General features: G+C 38.1%; 2 protein-coding genes across 2 annotated transcripts; both read right to left on the reverse strand.

The window, feature by feature from the left end:
• Nucleotides 1-4,834: 4,834 nt before the first annotated feature.
• On the reverse strand, nt 4,835-16,177 carry rbm24a (RNA binding motif protein 24a). The gene is made up of 4 exons (XM_060897547.1): nt 15,793-16,177; nt 14,747-14,870; nt 14,500-14,554; nt 4,835-7,544 (listed from the first exon to the last, which is right to left on the reverse strand). The coding sequence occupies exons 1-4, from the start codon at nt 15,958-15,960 to the stop codon at nt 7,184-7,186; spliced, it is 708 nt and encodes a 235-aa protein (XP_060753530.1). The 5' UTR covers nt 15,961-16,177; the 3' UTR covers nt 4,835-7,183.
• Nucleotides 16,178-19,257: 3,080 nt separating this feature from the next.
• stmnd1 (stathmin domain containing 1) lies at nt 19,258-23,337 on the reverse strand. The gene is made up of 5 exons (XM_060897513.1): nt 23,215-23,337; nt 22,093-22,228; nt 21,741-21,871; nt 21,525-21,656; nt 19,258-20,352 (listed from the first exon to the last, which is right to left on the reverse strand). Exons 1-5 carry the CDS (start codon nt 23,284-23,286, stop codon nt 20,194-20,196), a joined length of 630 nt encoding a protein of 209 aa, XP_060753496.1. The 5' UTR covers nt 23,287-23,337; the 3' UTR covers nt 19,258-20,193.
• Between the last annotated feature and the right edge of the window lie 1,324 nt (nt 23,338-24,661).

The raw sequence follows: 24,661 nt of genomic DNA on the forward strand, positions 1-24,661 counted from the left end.
TTTCTACTGCATACAGAAAAATGGAGTTTATGTAGTTTATGAAATGCTTAAATAATAAAAATGCTTTATAAACACACACCCAAATGAATTGCATACAATTATGCAGATGCAGTTGTAGAATTTCAGTTAATGTGCGCATCAAACATCAGACAGAAATTTAAACATGACATGGTTTTTGGTATTTAATCATTTTGGGAATTTCCTGGGGTTTAAATAAAAAGTAAAAAAAAAAAAAAAAAAACAGTGAGTGATAGATCTGTGTATTGAAATCCCTTGTTGATAAGAGGTCAGAGGAAAATTATTTGAGCCCACAAGAAGGATATAGTAAAGCGTATAATGACCTTTTCACCACAATCATGGTGAGAGAAAAAAAATCTGAGCATGCACAAAACCTTTAAGGTTGAGATGGATGAACCATAACAGCAGAAGATCACATCAAGCTCCATTGCCATCAGCTAAGAAACAGAATTCTGAGTCTATCATGTGCACAGACTGACAGAAACTGGACAACTGAAGATCACCTGGTCTTCCTTCAGTCAGTATCTACTTCTAGATATAAATGCTGCAAAAACTTTTCTGCTGCAAATTGTACCGGGTGCAATTATAAAAGACTTGACTGGCTGAGATGTCATACTGAAGATGAAAGAGCTTTCTAAGGTTATCAAGGACAATATTATTAGACACCACTCAAATGGGGAAAGAACTCTAGACATTTTAAAGCTGCACTGACTTTGGTATTAATATTGGTCACGTGTGTACATTGTTTATGCTTATAAATAAATACGTTTTGTTTATATTTATAATTACAAAGTAAAAAAATTAAGTTTATAAATCTATAGTAGAGAAAGTTCTTATTTGAAATAACAAGAACTGAAGAACAAGTACTGTCAAAATGCATCACGGTAAATAAAGGCACCCAGTGAATCAGGTTTTCCATTCAGACAAGAAAAGAATCTGCTTTTAAACCATATTCTTATCTTATATCTCTCATCTTTACAAACTCGTAAGTGCTGCATGAAAGAAATCACCACTAAAAATTCTTCATCAAGTTGCTAAAGAAAAAAAACAATTTTTTTTTCTTTTATTGAGTAATAAGGATCTTTGATGTTTTTTTTTATTTAATTTTTTTCATTTAATTTTACACTTTACAATTTTTATTCTGTTTCTATGCTTCTGTAAAGCTTAGATTTGGTAATTGAGCAATTGGTAAAAGAGCTTTACAAATGAATTGAATTCAACTGAAATATAATTGTTGTGCCAATATTACTGACTCTTATAGAGCTGCAGCCTGCAGCCATACAGGACTTGTAGAGAGTTGTTCCATATTCTGGAAACGGAACTAAATGAGTTTTATTAGGTCACTATTAGTCTAGAAGCATATCTTGTACAGAGCTGTAGACATTGCATCATCATCGTCATCGTCATCATCATCATCATCATCATCATCATCATCATCATCATCATGCTGCTTTGATGAAGAGCATGCAATATAGCTCCTGAATAATCACTTTCAGTTGAATCATGTCTATCACCAATTTGCCTAGAAATTGTTTTCTGGACCTTTTATATTTCTCACCCCCTGATGTGGCCGCTTGCTGTTAGTAAGCTTGACAAGTTGTGGTGTTTGGATCAGAATTGTCTCTTAATAAAGGTATAAATCACTGCTTTTTCAGGCAGTGCAGGGGAGGTCCAAGCTAATCTAACTCTCTTTAAGATGTTCAATGCAGAGACATATAGTTCCTATATTGTTTCCTTCTTCCAAATCAAAGGATTCATACATATGTTTCACGAGTGGAAGTTTTGACACTGTAGATATCACAACGGTGAACCCATTGTAGTTAGAAGAAAGGGTTATGAATGGTAGGAAAACTCCAACTCCAATATTGCTTATGAAGCAAGATCAGAAGTGAACAGTGATGGTTATACAAGGAAAAACTACTTAGACTGTGGTGTGTGTCGAATACTAACAGGGAGAACCCAATGTACAATTAGGGCCATAATAAAAAAATGTCTGGGAGGTGCCAGGTATGTGTTTATTAAACATATTGTATTAAATATGACAAGGAGTTCTGTAAGGATGTAGTGCAGATATAATCATTCATAGCAAACTGTTGAATTAAACGGATCCTTTGTTAATTTTAAATGAATAAAATACTTTTCTGTACACAGTACAATCATCATTTTTAGGTAATAATTAGGTACGTATTGTATTTATAATTCCTTAGGCATATCATGGAACAAGAAACAACTTATCATGATCTGGTGAATGAAAACATTTTCCAGCAGCCATGTTTAATCCTGAATGGTGACGGTGAGACAGTTTTTATCTCTGCTGTGTCACAGGGGGACACATATGGCTATGTGTCAGGTTACAGGGCAAACAGAAATAGAACATGCTGGAGAATGGGGTGCCAAAAGGAGCAAACAGCATTTCTTATTTATTGGAGAGGACTTGAATTATTCAGAGCTTTAACAGGAGTCCATTTTACAGTACCCTGTTGATAGCTGTAGGTTTTTAAACACAGGTAATACATTGGTTATGCCTTGTGAAATCTGTATAGGAATATTATTACGAGCAAAATCTGCTTCCATATATCAAAATATATAGATAATGAATATACACTTATATACCGGGATATTTTATTATCACCTGAGTTGTTCTGACATATTGGGTTGACAGTGGAATGGAGATCAGTATCGTTGTAATTTGGGTATATCATTTGCCAGCATGGTTTATCCAACTGTTCTACAATACAGACAGGAGATGCCTTCTGTTAAAGCCTCTACAACTACAGAGAGAGATCAGGGTTTCTTTCACAAAGCATACCGAACAGGATCAAGTAAAACACATTATTATTGATTCTGGATATGAGGAGATGGGTTGTTATGCCTGCCATATTGACTCATCTGTTGCACAACATGAAACTATTTTGCTTTGTCACTGTAGTAGGACAGCTCCATGAAACATTAGCCCAAAAGAACGGGTTGTACTTGCTGCTTTTAATAGTATATGGATATCACAAGAAATCTAGGAATGAGGGTTTGTAAACAAGCCCTTTTACTTCACCAGAAGTTAGCTTATCTGTGCTGAATACTCTCCTGAACGGTCATTACGGAGGTCATGATATTTTTAAGAGCAGTTAACTCTAATGAATCAGATAGTTATTTTCTTTGTTGCCCAAAATCATGTGCTTTGTGTACTCATGTTGAACAGATACGCTACATTACAATAAGTATGTGGACACCTAACCAGTACACTCATATGTGGTTCTTCCACAAAGTTGTATAGGATGTCTTTGTTTGCTATAGCATAACAATTTCCCTTCACTGGAACTACAGTATGAGACTCAAACTCGCACCAGCATGACAATGCCCCAGTGCACAAAGCACAGAACTCCATGTGAAGGTAAGAGCGGAAGAACTGAGCCCTGACTCTGACTCAGCATATGAGGGTTGGGATGAACTGATACGCCAACTGTGTGTCTGACCTCATTAATACTCTTTGAGTTGAATGACGACAAAATCCTCACAGCCGTGCTCCACTATCTAGTGGAAATCCTTTCTTGAAGACTGCAAGTTATTATAACAGTAAAGATTAGCTGAATATACAGTGATATGTTTGAAAAGCACACGTGGGAATGACAGGATTTTATGAAACTTTTGGTCATATAGTGTATATGAATAGAAAGTGAGACGTTCTTTTTTGAGTAGGTCCGGCAGTAGGTTAGTATTCAAGAGCACCGATCCAGTGGAAAGGGGAGTTCCACCCATTGTTCAGAATTTCAGCATGAGTCACATTTGAGATGCAAAGTAATGCAGAGTGATATGAGGAAAAAAACATTTTACAGAATTTTCCTGACTGGGGCCACAGTACTTCTCTTCCTTATCCGGCTCGATGTGAAGCTATGAGACAATGAGACATTACTCTGTATGTTTCCTTCAGCTAGGGGACACATGGTTTCAGAGTACAGCATTAACAAACTACACCAGCAAAGTTCTATTCTTCAGAGATCTTGATTTAGTGATCAGACCAAGCACAGAACTGACCATGAGGTCCCTCAAATGATGATCATAGTTTCCAAGCAATTATATATGGAGATGGAAAAAGAATTGCAAGACTGTAGGATTGATGTTGGCCCCACGGTCATCATCTCAGTCTCCACCTTGATTAATGGTCCTTGAATCCTTTTCGTTATGAATTGCTAATCATGGAAACTCTGATATTTAGTTTCAGCTGGCATTTGAAGCACTGGCGATGTACTTTCATTCTTTGCTCCAATCTCTTTTTCACTTATTACTAATATTGAACAGTGATATGACTAACATTGGAGAAACATTCTTAACACATCAACAGTCTTAAATATGTATAAATAATGGCTATAAATGTGAACTGAAAACGTAAAAGTATGTGGACTTGTATATGCACATATAAATCACACTGAATTAATCATAGAATTCTATTTTATACAAAATGTGTTTAAAAGTCTTTTCACAAATATGATAAAAATGGTCTCTAAGGAATAAGTAAGCATAATGTGTAACAACTCTCTGCTTAGTTCTTAAAATCTCTTGTTCCCAAAACTGGACAAAGTTTTCTGATTAAACTTTTACATTTTGTAGGTTTGTATATTAATACATACAATGTTTCATCCAAACAATTTGAATAACAGTTCAGATTTGTTCATAATCAGGTTTTTCTGAAGCAGTATCGTTATGCGAGCTGAAAAGTCACAAGGAAAAAAAAGTTACGTCATTTAATTTTTTAATAAAGTCAGTTTAAAAAAAAAAACAACGTACAAGCACAATAACAAGCACGCAAAGACACACACAGCAGTTAAGGTTGAAATATAGAACCTTTTATTTTCTTTTTGAGTAAATAGTGTTGAAAATCTGTAATACGGTTTAAATTAAGTTTACTGAGACAACCTTTGGATTTACATTAAATAGTAAATAACACCTTACATGCCCAAATCCAGTGACAATGAAATGCTTCCTTAAAAGTTTTTTTTTGTTATTGCTTTTCATATTTTCCCTTGTTCATGTTCAAGTATAAAAATTCCCGACAGTGTAAAACAGCCCATCTGATGTATATTAAAAGCAGTAGAAGCACAGATATTGAACCTTGACAAGGACTATACATTCTAATGTATGAAGCAGCATTTTGCTTAGTTTTTACAAGGAGCTTTTCTCTTTTTAAAAAAAATTCTACAGTTCTAGACAAAAAAAAAAAAAAAAAAAAAAGGATTCTGCCTGCAAATAGGCCTGCATTAAATAAACATCTTACAAGAGGCATTAACCTAGCAGATATTTAATGAAATGCTCTAAAAATTCATAAGGCATAGAAAAAAAAAGTACAGTGCACATACAGAATTGTATCTTAAATAAATCAACATTTTTGGTTGAGTATGTTAATGATACTATAACTAAATCTACTCAATAACTTATAATATGCCATGAGATGAATACATTATTATTATTATTATTATTATTATTATTATTATTAATACAGTACCGCCACTAAGTCTATGTCCTTAGAGCGCAGCATAACTCTCAGAATAAATAAATAGCAGTTCTCTTTTTCTCTTTAAATAGCATTACAGTTGTAAGGCACTGTGAACTATCATATCATACTTGAGTTTGAGCGCTCAGCTTTAGTCCTGCTTTCTAGTATAACGATATGACATCAGGTTTTCTGAGAGAACAGAGAATGGATTCATCTCTCACTAGGAAAGACATGCTGGTGCACAGACATTTCTCTAGACAAACACACATACAAAAAAAAGAACATTATTTTCATTGATAGAGTTTGGTTGACTGATGGAAGTTCATTGGTACATTGTTGAAGTCTGTTTCTCATTCTCTCATTCGTTCATTCCATAGAGGAGCTGCTTGTGAGCGAGAGATGTGGTGGCTGGTGCTGAGGTTGATGCTAGAAGAGGATCGGCGGAGTGCAGCCTGCGCTTCAGCCTTCAGTCCATCTCACTAGGACAGAGGTGGAACTGCTGACAAAGCTGAAGGGGGACGTGTTCCCAGGCGGGCCCAGGGATTAAAATGTGACAGCTCAACAAACGAGCACAAGTGATGCGTTCTTTCCAGAGAAATGTATGTGTGTGTGTGTGTGTGTGTGTGTGTCTGTCCCCACACTGCAGCTGTTGCCTGCTTCTCACTCACAAGTCTTCAGCTCTGACCTTTTTTGTCAATTCGTACTCATCATACCATGCGAGTGCATGAATAATTGTACGTATTCAATAACGTGTAGAGGAGTTTGCACAGAGTTAACATTTTGCCCCAGTGTTAAAGAAATTAGTGTCTGTATGTGTGCATGTGTGTGAGAAGACAAATAATACTATGTAATGTCCTTTCATCGTGCTCCGAAATTGTTCGTTGTCCTTCAAAGGAGAGTGGCAGGAAATCTCTGCGGTTTGTTTTGTCTCCTGGTGACGGTTTTCACTTTGCATAGTTCAAGAATTCAAAATGGAAATCAGAGTAGAGGGACATTCAGCATCAGGAAGATTAAAAGGTAATCCTGAACATGCCAGACAAAGTTACAATTACACTTTCATTCACTTCATTTCTCCACAGATGTGTATTACTCCCTGATTGGCAGAGTTTGTTTGTCTTTACTAATTTGTTGGATAAATGCTCCATTTCCCTGATAATCAGAAAACAAAACCTTGCAATGCACATTAGACGACAGAACAGAAAAATCCCTCAAAAATGAGAATAAATATGTAAGTTAGAGGGCTTTCAGAAACAAAACACTGTTCGGACATCTAACGTCCTTCGTGAAGAAAAGTCTTCTAATTTAATGACAGCATCTGGACTCAAGGCTTTGTCTACACCTCCAAGCCACAGTGATTAGTCATTGCGTTCTCCTTTAGCAATAAATACACTACATCAATATTAAGCATAAAGGTAACAATAACAGTATCAATAATGGTAAAAAGTTAAATCTCTGACTTTCGGCCTTCTATGATTTTTTTTTTTCACATTTTTTTTTGGTTTAATCACAGCAAGTTGGAAAGCGATGGAGATCCCACCTCATTTAAACACCTCCATCAATCCTCATTATCATCATCCTCATCACATTATCCTCCCTCTCTTGAGACACCTCTACGAAGCCAATGAGCAGTCACTGGGCATCAGCTTCCCCCCCCCAATCACTGCTCCATGCCATTAGCTGCTATTGCATGCGCTCGGCCTGCAGTTGCTGGGGCTGGTATTGACCGAACGCTGCGGCTGCGGCAGCTGCTGCCGAGCCTGGAGTGGCAGCGGCCAGTGGCTGCTGCATAGCGTAGCCATAGCCGGCTGTTGTGACGTAGCCAGCTGCAGCAGGCGAGGCGGCATATGGGTACTGCTCATATGCAGCAGCTGCAGCAGCAGCGGTGGCAGCACTGGCATACTGTGCGTATGCAGCTCCAGTGTAGTCGATGTAGGGCGAGGAGGCAGTGGCGGTGGCAGCGGATGCAGTGCCCGGCTGCACGTGAGGGATCACCACACTGGGCTGCATGAATGCCTGTGGGTATACGTAGTGAGCGGGGATCCTGTGACACACAAACATACAACAGTATATTAGTCATAAGATAGAGCTGCAAACTGCACATGGTTTTAACTGCAGAAACACAACCACAGGGCACAACCCACACCGTGGCCAAACACGCCATTTCCACAATCAAAAAAAAATAAATAAACCACACACCATATTTCCCATCAACACCAAGGAAATGCCTTGTAGTGGTTATGAGAGTTCTAGGGTTGCCAAAATAGACAATTCACTAAAAAGAGTCATTAAAAAAATAAAACCTCAAATTGACTCTTACACTGGATTTTTATTTCAACCTGGGAAAAAGCAGCTGCAGAAATTAAAGAGAGCAAATTTTCAACATTATTACAAGCATGCTGTAAGTCACATGGTTTGTTTTGGAGCTCAGTAGAGGGGGAAATTGGAGAGTTGATGAGGTGAGCATTGTGAATGTGTCACTGTGACTTTGACAGCTGGACAGTTTTCTAAAAAGAGACACTGCTGGCCATTTCCCCCTCCGCTTTTAGACAATGAGCTTCGTGCTGGATGGCACACACAAAGGGAGTTTTGATTAAATAAGCAATCAGGAACAATAAGCACATTCTGCCTCTCATTATGTACCCCAATGCATTTTGAGAAGATTTTTCCACAGAACATCTTTGCCATTAGGGTTTACTATGCAAAGAGGAGATATAATTAGATCTCAAATAATTCTTTTTAAATTTTTTTTTTTTTAAGAACGGCAAAAGAAAGAACAAAAAAAGTCAAAATGTTAATGATATAACAAGGGTTTAGACCTAAAATGTGACTTAAAATAATCACATAAGCATGTCAGAACAACGTTCAAGCCCTTCAGGCTAATATCCAATGTCCCAAAGATAAAACTGGGGTTATAAAATATGCTATCATGGCAACCCTATTTTCAGCACACCAACATACAATCCAACCCACCAGCAATCTGAAAATCACAGCCCCAAATGAAGCAAGTGAAAAAACCAAACCAAACCAAAAAACAACAACCGAAAAAAATAAATAAATCATTTTCACCATCACAAATTTTGTCACACAAAGCACAAAATGAAGACTAAAACAAAAGCAATCTCTAGCATTCGTCTCACTCAGGTCAAAAGGCAAAGCTCTTTCTGTAAAATCCTGCACTGAGGCTTTGCCAGCCTGACATGATAGTATTGCTTTATGGCAAAAATAAATAAAAACACAGCACACACACAATATAAAGGATACGGGTTACAAAACACAATGCTAGAGAGACCTAAGCACAAAAGTCAATTCTCACACAAAACACAGTTAAGAGTAAAAAAAACACACCGTTCCAGAAGTAGAAGAATTATTGCACACACAAACATCACAAGTATCAACAAAGAAACACACACACACAAACGGACGGGGGGGGACACAAACGGACAGGGACACACACACACAGACCACCACACACAAACGGATACGGATACACACAAATGGACCCTCAAACACAGACGAACACACACACAGATGGGGACCCACACCCGGACACACACACACAAACGGGGACCCACACCCACACGAACAAACGGGGACCCACACCCACACGAACAAACGGGGACCCACACCCACACACACACAGGAACCCACACACACAAACAAAACAGACACACACACACACACAAACAAAACAGACACACACAAACAAAACAGACACACACACAAACAAAAGACACACACACAAACAAAAGACACACACACAAATAAAACAGAGACACACAAACAAGACACACACAAGACACACATACACACACACACAAACAAAACAGACATACACACACACAAAAACACACACACACAAACAGAACAGACATACACACACACACACACACACAAACAAAAGACACACACACAAACAAAAGACACACACACAAATAAAACAGAGACACACAAACAAGACACACACAAGACACACATACACACACACACAAACAAAACAGACATACACACACACAAAAACACACACACACAAACAGAACAGACATACACACACACACACACACACAAACAAAACAGACACACACACACACACACACACACAAACCAGACACACACAAACAAAACAGGGATACACACACACACACAAACAAAACAGGGATACACACACACACACACACACAAACAAAACAGGGATACACACACACACAAACAAAACAGACACACACACACACAAACAAAACAGACACACACACACACACACACACACACACACACACACACACAAACAAAACAGGGATACACACACACACACACACACACACACACACACACAAAACAGGGACACACACACAAACAAAAACAGGGATACACACACACACACACAAACAAAAACAGGGATACACACACACACAAACAAAAACAGGGATACACACACACACAAACAAAAACAGGGATACACACACACACACACAAACAAAAACAGGGATACACACACACACACAAACAAAACAGGGCTACACACACACACACAAACAAAACAGGGCTACACACACACACACAAACAAAACAGGGCTACACACACACACAAACAAAACAGGGCTACACACACACACAAACAAAACAGGGCTACACACACACACACAAACAAAACAGGGCTACACACACACACACACAAACAAAACAGGGCTACACACACACACACAAACAAAACAGGGCTACACACACACACACAAACAAAACAGGGCTACACACACACACACAAACAAAACAGGGCTACACACACACACACAAACAAAACAGGGATACACACACACACAAACAAAACAGGGATACACACACACACAAACAAAACAGGGATACACACACACACAAACAAAACAGGGATACACACACACACACAAACAAAACAGGGATACACACACACACAAACAAAACAGGGATACACACACACACACAAACAAAACAGGGATACACACACACACAAACAAAACAGGGATACACACACACACACAAACAAAACAGGGATACACACACACACACAAACAAAACAGGGATACACACACACACACACACAAACAAAACAGGGATACACACACACACACACAAACAAAACAGGGATACACACACACAAAAACAAGACACAAACAAAACAGACACACAAGCACACAAACAAAACAGACACACACAAACAAGACACACACACAAACAAAACAGACACACACACAAACAAAACAGACACACACACAAACAAAACAGACACACACACAAACAAAACAGACACACACACAAACAAAACAGACACACACACAAACAAAACAGACACACACACACACACACACACACACACACACACACAAAACAGACATACACACACAAAACAGACATACACACACAAAACAGACATACACACACAAAACAGACATACACACACAAAACAGACATACACACACACACAAACAAAACAGGGATGCACACACACACACACAAACAAAACAGGGATATACACACACAAACAAAACAGGGATACACACACACAAACAGACAGAAACAAACAGGGACATATACACACACACAAACAAAACAGGGATACACTGTACACACACAGAGACAGAAACAAACAGGGACGGACACACACAAACCTACAGAATTACACCACACATTACTGTGGGCAAAGTAGCAGAGCATGTTGCTCTAAATTAAGAGTGGACAGCTGAGAATAGCCGACATAGTTGGGCACTTTCTCTTCACCATGGATACACAGTGAGTCACCACCAGTTTAATCATCATTATTAGAGTTTGAGTCTTTGGTTCACCAGACTTGAAACTTGAATACCTGTAACTGGCTCAAGGTTCTTCAGACAGTTATTATGTAAACTAAACACTAAATTTAAGTAAAGCAATTCCAATAAAATTGAATCTCATTTGTTTAAATGACAGGAGGATCTGGACTCATCGTTTTATCGCGTTAATTTCATCTCCAACCGCAGCTGTTGTGACACGCTCAAAAGCTACAAGGTACACATGACGTCTGAAATCACTCCAAGCTCCTCTTCTTCTTCTCGCATTGTCCTCTTCCTTTCTCTATCACAGCTAGCTTTCAAAAGAACTGCAGCACAGAGATCCAATAATGGCTCTAAAATAAACTAATGTTCTCAAACATGTTGAACAGGAATCATTTAAGCGGATATTATTCCTGAGCTTTCCAACTACAGAACAGAAGGTCCAAGTATGTCCAAGTTTAAATAGATTTATAGTGCTATTGTTTTTGAGGTTTGGACTCATCAAATAGTTAATCAAATCATGTTGTTAATGGTAAGTCATGGTGAGGTGATGCTAAAGTGACCCCAACTAACAACTAACTGAGGACTAACATTAAATTGGTATGAATGTAAATATGGTTGGACTGAGCCACATATAGTGTAGAAACTCAGCACTTGTCTTGCTGGTTCTGCATCAAGGGTTTAATGACAAGGAAATAAAAACTTGCCAAGACAAAAGGACAAAAATCATCCAAATAATCATTTTAACTAGTAGAAAAATAATTCTACCTTAAAGATAGCTCTGAGGATATATGATTTTTTTTTTTTACACATACCTAATGTTATCTTCATTCTAACCTCTAATATTCTATTAAAAATGTTTATTATTTGTTCAATCTTCAATGTTCATATCAAACAAACTGGTGGCATTATTCACTTAACATACTAACTGTCTCTATTTCTCTTGTTTAAGTGCCTTGACCACAAACTGGTGGCATGGTGTGCAATGAAGGACTATTTATCCTACAGCCACCAACAGCCCAGGGCATGTAAAGAGAACATACCTAGACCAATGGGACTCAGGAGTCCGTTTCTTCCATGGGCACTGGTTAAAAATATCTCTGTTACCAAGTGGCATGCCAGACCCCAACATTTTTTTCTCCTTCTGACAGGACTGTTTGGGACAGTCATATTAATGTTCATTTCTATATTAAGGTTTGAGATCAAATGCCATGGAGGAAGTGTCCATCACATTTAGCTCCAGGCAGCACACCTGTTGGAATCCGTTGAAAGCAGAGTGCTTTTCTAAAAGGCCAGTGTAACACAGGCATTAAGACTATTAATGACTGGACTACATTATTTGTCTCCAGTTTAAATCCTAGCTATTCACGAAAGGAAGAACCAGCTCTGAACATTCAACACTTTATACTTTTGACAATACCAGTTCCAATACCCGAGCCGAAGAAAAGGTCACTTTATATGAGGCACAGAATAAGAGTATCATATATAGCACATTAGTCACATTAATATATAGAATAAAATAAAACTCTCCAGATACAGAGCCGTACAAGGACTTCAGCCTAGTGAACCGCCATCCCAATGTGACACGATCCAACATGAGCCAACTGCTCCGAGGTCAGAAACATCAGGTTCCCTCTCTGCTGCCCTACACAGCAGTGTTGTTATGTGAGAGATTCCTTTGAGGTGACACTGCTTTATAGTGGGCCTGTTTTCCAGAGTGGATCTCATCACTGTATGTGAGATGCAGGCAAGCTCCCAAAGCCAGAGGGAGATAGAGACAGAGAGAGCAGGCCTCATGCGAATGCACTGTCAGCACTATGGCCTTTGTGTGGCACAATGGAGAAGCTTGTTTTCCTTAACGCCACACGGGCCCATGTGATAAAGGCTCGTTCAGAGGCCTGTGCCTGTGTCACATTGAGGTGCTTCAACACTGCAAACACATGCAGACACACACGCACACGTACACACTCACGCTCAAACGTGATAAAATAATACAAAAGCTAAAATCCCTTCTTAATAAATTCCCCAACGTATAAAAAAAGTTCAGGTTGATAAGAGCTGTGAGTCAATTTCCATTGTGTACAACCACATATCAATAATTGACTGCAGATCTCCAGGGACTCTGGATTTACTGCATGATTCTTTATAGGGTGGGTGGGTGAGAGAGAGAGAGAGAGAGAGAGAGAGAGAGAGAGAGAGAGAGAGAACAGATTGATAAAAGTTTGCATAAAATAGAGTAAGAGGAAAAAGAAGACCTGTAAATCCATCATGGCCATGACAGATGTCAGTGGGGAAAGAAAAACAGCAAAATGCAAGCAATTTGTTGGGTTGTTTGGATGAGGTTGGGTGGAGGAAGGTTTGTTGTTGTTTTTTTATAACAATTTCACACAAAAAAGATTGCACTCACTCCAAAAACAAGACACCAAAAAACAAGCTAAAGCAAAAAAAATAATAAAACAAATAAAAGCACCAAAGGAAAGCCCCACTTTGCTGCCGTGGCAAAGTTATCACACCTCCACAATCCTGAAAATCAACACCCCCAAACCAATTTTCCCCAGTAAATAAAAGAGCACACAGTTTTAGCTTTTAACACCACTTCATGACGGTAAAAAAAAAGGCACACGCAGCTCTATGCACTATTAAAATAAAAAGTCCAAACCAAAATAAAAACCAACATACATGCATATGTAATCACCATTTTGAGCTTGTTTGTGTGTGATTGAGTCTACAGGTATGGTAGCTATTGATGAGCTATTGAGCTATTCCTCAAACCATCAGTTAGCTTAACCCATATCGAGCCTGTCGGACCAGAGAAAGACAACATTGAGTCAAGCTACAATGTCTATTAATCAATAAAAAAAACAAAACAAAACAAAAAAAAAAAAAAAACATCACACACACACATACATACATACAAACACTCTTAAAAAAAGAGACACGCATTCTTAACGCTATCAAATATTCAAAAGTGATAACACTGTGGTTAGCCATTAATGAGCATAATAATTAAAGATTAACAGCTGTATTTACTGTATAAGTCTGCTGACAGCATTTTACAAAAAGGTCTGGGGTCAGATCCATTGGTAAAATATGACTTTGTATGATTTGGATATAACATATATTATTATTATTATTATTATTAATATTATAACATAACTATTGGCTGTTTAAATCTCTCTCACCAGAATACAGTCGACATCGTATACTGTTGCTACTCACCCATAAGGTCTCTGGATGAAAGCCGGATGAATCTGGGGCACACCGAACGTGAAACCTATGTAGAAATATAAATGGCAGACATTTCTGGTTAAGATACCCGCTGTGTGATTCAAATGTTCTCTATAAAAAGGTAAGAGTTGCATGATGTTAAAGCTAGCAGGATGTATATGAATACATCATCATGTTTATCGCATGATAACGGCTACGCCTGTCGCAGCACGTTTTCTAAAGGTGACAAAACCCTCACCTGGTTGCATCACCCGCGGCTTGGCTCCCAGGTAAGCCAGGTTCACGTTGGCCTTCCTGCCGTCAATGATAGGGTTGGGGTCCTTACAAGCTCTGTCTGCTGCAGAGCGGTCTGCCATTGTCACCTGATTAACAACAAAAAAAAGAAAACAACGTGTCAAATGAAGTGATGCTTACCTTTACAGGACATTAACGAAATGAAATAGAATTAACACAAATTGTCATCTTGACACTTGTTTTCCTATAGGCCTGACACTCATATCTCTCTGAGGCACTTTACATGGCAACTGGAGCACAAACTGTGATTGACAACCTTTCCATAACAGTTTGACTGATAAGTTTGGTAATTAAAGAAAATTTTAATTCTAAGCCAGTAGTGCCAACCAATTCCAAGCCAGTGTTCGTTGACTTTCTATCCAAAATGATTTGACATTAATGAGCTCTTATTTATAAGCCTTAGCCAACTCGAGTTGTAACTGTAATGCAGCCAAATATTTATTTTTATCACGAGGATATTTTGAAACTGATTCACAAACGCACGAGTGGAAACATTGTACCTTTAACCTTCAATAACTCACAAACTATTAGCAACAAGATTATTTAAAAAAAAAAAATTAATTTAAATTTTAATTTTTAATTTAATTACAACCTATTATGTGTTAGTGTGCATTGTGTTTTTGTCCTCAAGAGAGAAAACCCTTCACACAACAAACACCACACAACCTCAACACCAGCTTACAAATTCTATTTAATTGTCGCAACAAATTTCATCAGAATTCTATTCAGAATTTCTGAATTTTGTATAGTGAAAATTTGAAGTGAATGCTCGGCTGTGTTCATAGTTCAAAACAAACACCAAGAAGGAGCTTCTGACTTTCAGGTTAACCAGAACATGTGATGATGAAGATGAAGATGATGATGAAGATGATGAAGATAAAAATAAATAAATAAATAAATAAATAAATATTTAAAAAACTTCAGATGAATAAAATAATGCATGGAACATTTAGACAGGGGAAAATAAATAAATAAATAAACAATACTTACAAAACCATAGCCCCTGGACTTCCCTGTCTGTCTGTCGGTAATCACGACAGCTTCCTCGATTTCCCCAAACACCTCAAAGTATTTCCTTAGGCTGGAATCCGTGGTGTGATAAGGCAGACCTCCGACAAATATCTTGGTGTAGGTCGTGTCCTTTTGGGTAGTATGCATCCTCAATCAACGCTCAAGTGCAATTAGGAGCAGAAATCAACACAAACTAGTGCAATGTTTTAGTCTAAATCTCTTTAAAACACCAGGAGTTACGAAGGAAACAGGGTTCAAGCGACACACTTTGTTACTCGAGGTAGATTTAGTGTTGTAAGTAAGCAGGTTGTACCGGAGATCATCAGGTGGTTTGAACTCCGCTTCGTAACTGACGTGCTTTCTAAAAAAGTGCGTGTGACCCATTCCTAAATGCGCTTGTGTAAACCCCGCCCACATCACAGAGTGGGCGGGGTGATGGGTTAGACCACGCCCACCGCGCTCGCCCACCGCACGAACAGCTGGAGAATGGACAACGGGGTAGTTGTTCTCGCCCCCGTCTACAAACACTTGTTGCTTTGATAAGTGTGTGTATGTGTGTGTGTAAGTGTAAAAAAGAGAAAGACATAAATTCTGGGGCCTGTGTGTGTGTGTGTGTGTGTGTGTGTGTGTGTGTGTGTGTGTGTGTGTGTGTGTAAAAAAGAGAAACATAAATTCTGGGTCCTGTGTATGTGTGTGTGTGTAAAAAAGAGAAACATAAATTCTGGGGCCTGCGCGCGTATGTGTGTGTGTGTTTGTGTGTGTAAGTGTAAAAAAGAGAAAGACAAATTCTGTGTGGTGTGTGTGTGTGTGTGTGTGTGTGTGTGTGTGTGTGTGTGTGTGTGTGTGTGTGTGTAAAAAAGAGAAACAGAAATTCTGGGGCCTGCGCGCGTATGTGTGTGTGTTTGTGTGTGTAAGTGTAAGTGTAAAAAAGAGAAAGACAAATTCTGTGTGGTGTGTGTGTGTGTGTGTGTGTGAAAGAGAAAGACATAAATTCTGGGGCCTACATTATTTACATTATTTCAGTAAATCATTGGGGGAAAAAGACCACCAGAGACCAGATATTATTTGGGTGCTGGACCATTTACATTTTTTGATTTGGTATTGGTCATAATGGTAGTTATTATCACCTCTCTGTTGCTGCACTATTGAGAATTTCACACCAAAATATTCAGCTAAGAGTGACCCTGTGATCAGAAACCAACACAGACGAAGGACTTAAGGACTTGATGAGTTAAAGGATGTGTCTATCAGTTCCTGGCTTTTGCTCTGCAGATAGCATTTCTGAATCTTATAATGTTAATATTAATGTTAAAATTAAAATAATGTTTAATGTTAAAATGTCTCTCAGTGTGAATGGGTTCATGTATGTGTGTGTGTGTTTGTGTGTGTGTGTGTGTGTGTGTGTGTGTGTGTTTCCAACTAGACCAACACGATAAAATGTACACACTATTTAATTATGTGTATCATGTGTAATGGTGACATCAACCTTTTTCATTGGTTGATAGAGTATACAGTGTGCATACATTCAGTAGCTTCTTACCTACAAAATGCAACTGTATGGTACCCAAAAAAATGTCCAGTCATGTCCATACATGGTAGGTCTACAGACAAAATGTAGCCGCTGAGTGTATCTTTATGACATGAATGTCCTGATGAAGACCTTCCAATTCCTCTAAATGCTGAACTATGTTAGAAGAGACCCACCAACTGGTCAGCATGTCCTCTGTGACAGCATAAGCTGGATAAAGATCCAGACAAAGTCTGAGCCAGAGACAGCATGGCGGTGAGACAGGTGCATACTGTAGGACTGATGCTCTTCAGATAATGTTACACTAAGAGCATAGAGTCACCAATGTGCCAACTGCCTTGATTCGTGTGTGTAAAATATTGTGTGTAGCATTTCCATTATATACTGCTGCAGTCATTATATGCAAACACCACTGCTCTATTAGCAGTTGGCAAATGCAGTGCAGGGACACTACGGTTGTCACTATGTCACTGTGTTTGCAGTCTGAACTGAACAGAAATTTATCTATATAACATTTCATTATAAATGCACACCTTAATTGTACACCTTTATTTTTATCTTTGTCACAAGTGTGTCACTAGGCTTGCACAAACTAGTCACAATTATATGTGACGTCAATCTCACTGTGAGTTGCACAAACAGAAAGAGCAGCTCATTTTATAGTCCTGGTGGTAATTCAAACCAGGTAACGTGATGCGACTTGCGTTGAATTATTAATACAGCCTCTCATTTAGCCTGCAAACTTCCATATCGTTCGGCTGATGTGGGTTTTGTTGAGTGCAACCCGAGAGGAGGTCGCTTTGCTGAGGCCCACCACGCTTCACCTGCTTTCTGACGCCCAGTGCTTTGCAATACAGAACTGAGGCTTTATAGAACTGAACTGAGAACAGAACTGAGGCTTTATAGATTAAAAAAAAAAAAAAGCAAAGAAAAGACATGACAGCCATGACTTGGGCCTAACATAGAACAGTTTCAGTGTGTGTGCTAATTTATTAATGCACCCATTAAGCCAATGTAATAGAGACTGGTCCGGATTTCAAGAAGATTACAATGGGATGCTATCTTATTGCATTCTCTTGTACTCATGTGCCTTTAATTTACTTGATTTTGTTCAAACACAATTAGTATACGCCAACTGTGAATGACTTTTATTTTAACTTGATGGAATTAACACATACAAATTGAATTATCTTTCACACCCTTTTATGTCAGAGATTATTTGTCAATCCAAAAAAATCCACATATATATATATATATATATATATATATATGCGACTTGTTATATATATATATATATATATATATATATATATATATATATATATATATATATATTAGTCTGGAAGAAGTTTGTATGTCTGTTTTATATACTGCAAAGTATCAGTTACTATAGATAACTGCCTTTCCAAGAGACTGAATCTTAAACTAATCCATGCTGCACTGACCTCAGGTCACATGTCAAACCTCAGCAGACATAAAACTCCAACAGATGTGGTTACGGTTGGGACTTTCACTGAAGTGTAAAAGACAAATTATCAGCAGCTGCAACTAACCATTGTTCAAATACACTTTTCTAGACGCATACACAAAAACACGAGCACAATCAAATACAAAATATAAGATCTACACATATATGGAACAGATAACATTTTAATGAGATTTACTCCACCTGTGTTAATTCAAAAGAGGTACATTTACATACAATAGAAAAATCTGCTTGGCAGCTTGGCAAATCATGTACAGTTGAACACACAGTGCCACCTTGTGGACTAAACAGCCCTGTACAACCCTATTCCAGAGTATAGATTCATAATGCATTAGAAACCACCTATGCTTACATATTTGCCTGATTATATTATATTAGGTTCTTTGTTATATAAGGCAAATAAAGATCTGTTTAAGTATATATAATTTTCAGAAGAGAGAGATATAACATATAGCCAGTAAGGCAAGTAGTGGGAATTAGTAGGTGCAAAAACATTCTTGGCAACTGCTATGACGTTTATTTACTTTCAGATAACTAATGTCATTCCTACCTATTCATCTATTTGGCTCCATTTTGAAAAGTAGTATATTATAATATACCATTTAAAGTAAAGAGAGTAAATAATATACGTCAAATTTACGTTTAAAAGAATATCACCCTAAATCGGCTGTTGTATATTACAGTGAATAAGAATTTAAATAAATTTCCCTGAACTCAAAAAACAACAAAATGTCTGCTTACTAGAAACTTATTTAGAATAGAGGACCGTGTGCAGTTTAACATTACAGTTTAACAGTAAACGTCTTGGGACGAAACAGGTCTATTTGCAATTTTTTTTGGTTTCTTTCCAGAACTGAGCCTCAGTGACATCTGACTGTATTTGTGGCCACACTTATTTGTTTTATATCAGTTCCTTGACTGCCTTAACAACTGCCCTAAGACTTATTTATTTCTGAATTCTGATCAAACAGGAAGTGTTTTCTTTTCTTGTTACAGGGAATCATGTTGAGAATATCATCTGTGGTAATCTCACATACACTACATGTGATGAGAAAGAGAGAGAACAACAACGTGGAGAATTCCTTTAAGCTCGGTACTTAATGGCAACTGACAAAACACATGTATATGTCTATTTGTTTTGTGTGTTGAATTGACCCATGCCCAGTGTTAAATACTAACTAGAGTATTATAAAGTGCAAGTGCAAAACTGTATGTTTGGTTAAATCCCAGTTTATACCGTATGTATACTTAATTTATACGGCTCTATCGTACTAAATAAAATCTGGATAGGAATAAGTTGTGCTGGTCCAGCATTAGAGTAGTGGCCCAGACAGAGGGTGGATAAGGCCCAGGTTAAAGGATGAAGTCATTCGCTTGCACATTCGCCTGCTTCTTCTCCACTGCTGTCCATGTCATGATCTTTGGCTGTGGTTGGGATATGTGAAGACGGAGGAGAAGACAAGACAGCTCCATGAGGACGTGCAGATTTAGCCCTCAATCTGTTTTTCAGCTCTTCCTCCCGTATCTGCAATAATACATTTCAAGTGCTATAAATTTAATACATTGGCTGATTATTCCATTAACAGACATTACATTATGCCAAAGCTGGATTCTCAATTCTGATTGGTCAGATACAAATGGTGCATCAGTGAGACTTGGACAGTAGTTCCTGCTGCATGTGCTTGTTCTAATACGTTAGCATTTCAATAGTGACAACTAGAATTTTCAGAAGGAATCACCTTTCTAACGGTTTAATGGTTTCTTTAAGATTTTCAACAGTTCTTGGTAAACTGACAAGCTGCACCTTTGAGAGCGAGAGAAAAAAGTCTGGTGAAGAAAAAGGGTGCTATAATGTTATCGACAATATACAGCTGCTAAAAGAACTGAAAAATCATGAACCAAAAATCTTTTGTTCCAGAACTTTAAGCATTACCACAGCCTTATAAAATATTTGATGTCATACTTTGATAACCAAAAATGTGTTAGTACTGGAAAATTTGCTGTGGTATAAGAGGAATAAAACTTGCTATAGGAAATGCAATGCTGTTATTGGATGCTTTGCATTGGGCTACATTTCACCATATTATAAATAAATTTAGCAGGCTTGATTTAATCATAGGGGGCACGGTGGCTTGGTGGTTAGCACGTTCGCCTCACACCTCCAGGGTTGGGGGTTCGATTCCCGCCTCCACCTTGTGTGTGCGGAGTTTGCATGTTCTCCCCGTGCCTCAGAGGTTTCCTCCGGGTACTCCGGTTTCCTCCCCCGGTCCAAAGACATGCATGGTAGGTTGATTGGTAGGTATCTCTGGAAAATTGTCCGTAGTGTGTGATTGCGTGAGTGAATGAGAGTGTGTGTGCCCTGTGATGGGTTGGCACTCCGTCCAGGGTGTATCCTGCCTTGATGCCCGATGACGCCTGAGATAGGCACAGGCTCCCCGTGACCCGAGGTAGTTCGGATAAGCGGTAGAAGATGAGTGAGTGAGTGAGTGATTTGATCATTTATTAATTATAGAAGTATTCAGCAATGTTAAAATGATCCATGCATTTTTGACACAGTAAAAAAGCATGATTACCTTTAAATTTTTTAAACCTTTATCTTATTTTAAAATTCTTTTTTTTATTAGTTGAATTTTATTTTCACTAATTTTGTGTATTTGTGATAAAAAAAAAGCTTTATGGATTTTGTATGTGTTGTACCTTCCTTCTTTCCTCTACTTGTCTCATCTTCTCATCAATGTCTTCCTTTCTAGTGACCTCTTGTTCTTTACGGATCTTCAGTGACTCTAGGCGAGGTGGCGGCCTCTTCCTCTGTACCTCTCCGTCAGCCAGCTGCATGACACATTAAACCAAGATCTGACTAAAGACTTCAACAGACAGTAACTAGATGCTGTGTTTGCACCATGACATACTGACCATGATGTTGTATGCTTCTCCATTGCTTGCCACTTTGCTTTGAGCAGGAATGATGCCCTGACTCAGCAGTTGCTCCAGAATCACACTTGACTCTACTCTCTGGCTCTCATGAGACTGCCTTGGACTTTGAGCTGAAATAGTCACAGATATTAGGTTATGAAGATGGTACTATGAACAAGGTCTAAGTATGTGGAAACGTAGAAGGTCAACTTGTTAAGCCAGATGTTCATGGGGTGCTGAATTTTTCCTTATTCCCAAACAGCTCACTCAGTTGAACCATCATTTTTTCTTTCTGTAATTGTCTCAGTGTTAAAAAGTGCAAACAGTTTTTTTCCCCTTTTTTTCCTCATACCTTGCAGTGGTGGGAGAATCCTAGGAACCGTCTTGGGAGGAACAGTGATCTCTGCTGTATCCAGATCAACTCCACTGTCTGTTGTGTTTTTAGAGATAGCTGAATCGCCACGAGGACTCCCATGCACCGTTTCAATCTATGGATTCATATGAAAATAATCTTCAAGAAACTAATTCATACACTCACTTCAGGAGTACCTGGTTCTGTGGAATCCTGTGAAGCTGGGGAGATGTCATACCTCCAAAAATAAAACCATCCCATAAAAGACTCTTGTGTTTACAATGAAACTCTAAACATGTGCTTTCCACATTCCAGCATTTCTTCAACCTATTCTTAAACCACCACATCTGCATACATCTGCATTAATAGTGAATTTAAAAATGTTTTTCTGTATTGTGAAAAAAATCGGAAAGCTGTTGAGGTTGTTCTATACAACTTCCTATAGATTATAGACAAGTTTGAGTAAAACAGGCTTTCTGTTCTTTTCTCAGTAAAAGGAAATGTGCTGAAATTGTTATCAGTGGTAAGATGTTTAAAACACTAGAAAAGATATTTTTTTAAAATGATGCCTTTTTCAAATCAAATCTCTGTCTCCATCTGTATCATCTATGTGACTATAATAGATAATAATTTCAATGCTTATCCCTGGACAGGGATATAATGTTTAATGTTTTTAGCTTGTTAAATGTTTTAAGTTTATTTATTTATATTTTGTTAGCACTTTATTCTAGTCAGGATCTGAAATTGATTATGGCAACACAAGCCAGAAGGAAAACTTCCTGGATAAGAATAATTAATAAGGAAAATTTAAAGAACACTTAATTTAATAGATGACTTTAGAATCAAATGTATAAATAAATAAACTCCTATATCTTGTATATAAAATGATATTAAGTAGGCTATTAAACCTTGCACGTGTTGTGGAGATGAACACTGGTAAAACATTAGATCATCACACAATGTACAGTAATTGGGGAACACAAATATTCATATATTACAAGAGTAGACCATCATACACAGCAAACTTGTTCTCATACATGTTGCCGGACATAACTATCTAATTAATGATTGATGTTGTAATGTTATTAAAGCTAGGAAATTTAATGGAAAAACCGACTCTACCTCATTTGTGGTGTTGAGGCTTCCCGTTTTTGTAGGTTCCACCACTATAATTCTTGAGCTCCCGCAACCCATGGTCAGTTTTTAACACGACTTCAGCTATTATTACCAACACGTTCCTCAGAGATGATGAGGAAATGTTGCATACCTGTACACAAGCTTACGTCCTGCCTCTGATGTCGCCATGGACTCCAATGGTCGCTAGGGCTCGTTGCTACAATAAATCTGACCCTGTGTTTCAGAGGTCACGTTGAAGTTTCTGGTGCCAGACTGCTGCCTCGTGTGCTGAGTGCACACGCACGCACACACGCACACACACACACACACACACACACACACACACACACACACACACACACACACACACACTGCACTCCGCTGCCAAGGGACTAAAAAGAGAACCATCACAGCAACCATCTATAGTTTTGTTTTGTTTTTGTTTTTTTCCAAAACTGAACCGGTTGCTTCAGCTGCTTCAAAAGGCCAGCTAACTCTCATTCTCCCGAGATTAATTGTGGCGTTACTCTAAATGGAAAAAAACTGTTTTAATGTCAACAGTTAGCTCCCAAAGTCTCTCAGCTCCAGTATGTACAGTATGTTTGTGTAGCATCAGTACTGTTTATGCATCCTAAAGATTCTTTGTGAATCTGTCTTGATACGAACGACCAACCTGATCGACTGTATAATTCTAGCCAGAAAACATGTAATCGGTGAGAATCATTGAGGATATCTTGCTGAATGTTAGAGCTCTCTGCTGTTAAGCTAATGGATAAGAGCAGAGGTGAAAATAGTTTGGAAATTTAACCAAGCTCAGTTTGGTTTCATTTATTCTTATCTGTAATTCATTTAATTTTTGTTAATAAAATGTTGAAACAGTCCATGCAGGTCCAAAAGATTATTTCTAATTGAAAATAAAAATGCAGCAGAAGACTGACATAATGAATGTTTGAGATAGTCTTTCTCCGGGGACACAATGTATGAAATCGGATAACAAGTGGTCACTGGAGACACGCTCATAATGCCAGGTGTGAACAGCTATGCATCTCGTCTGACCATCTGTGATCCGATCACCAAGGACGCATGTTAATGCCTGGAACAAGACCTAAGAGGAAATAGAAAATGAATTATACAAAATAAACTCATGATTGTAGATCATGATCTGTACAATTAAATTGGTAAGTGTGATGCCCTTGTTCATTTCAGGTGCATGACAGACAATGTTAGGAGCAATGATGACATCAAAGGGCTATTTAATTATTTAATGCACAAACTACGATAAACAATCAATAAAGACACAATCCTAAGACTACATTGCAAAAGTAGACCATTAGTTTATTGATTTTTCAATGTATACTGTATTTCCCTGTACTTTCCATCCCCCTTGTGTGCTTCATTAGTAAGCCCCTAGATTATAAAGTGATCGCTGAAATCCACACAGATTAGCACAGAT

The sequence above is a fragment of the Tachysurus vachellii genome, chromosome 21 (genome assembly GCF_030014155.1).
Source record: "Tachysurus vachellii isolate PV-2020 chromosome 21, HZAU_Pvac_v1, whole genome shotgun sequence".
NCBI classification, from domain to species: Eukaryota; Metazoa; Chordata; class Actinopteri; order Siluriformes; family Bagridae; genus Tachysurus; species Tachysurus vachellii.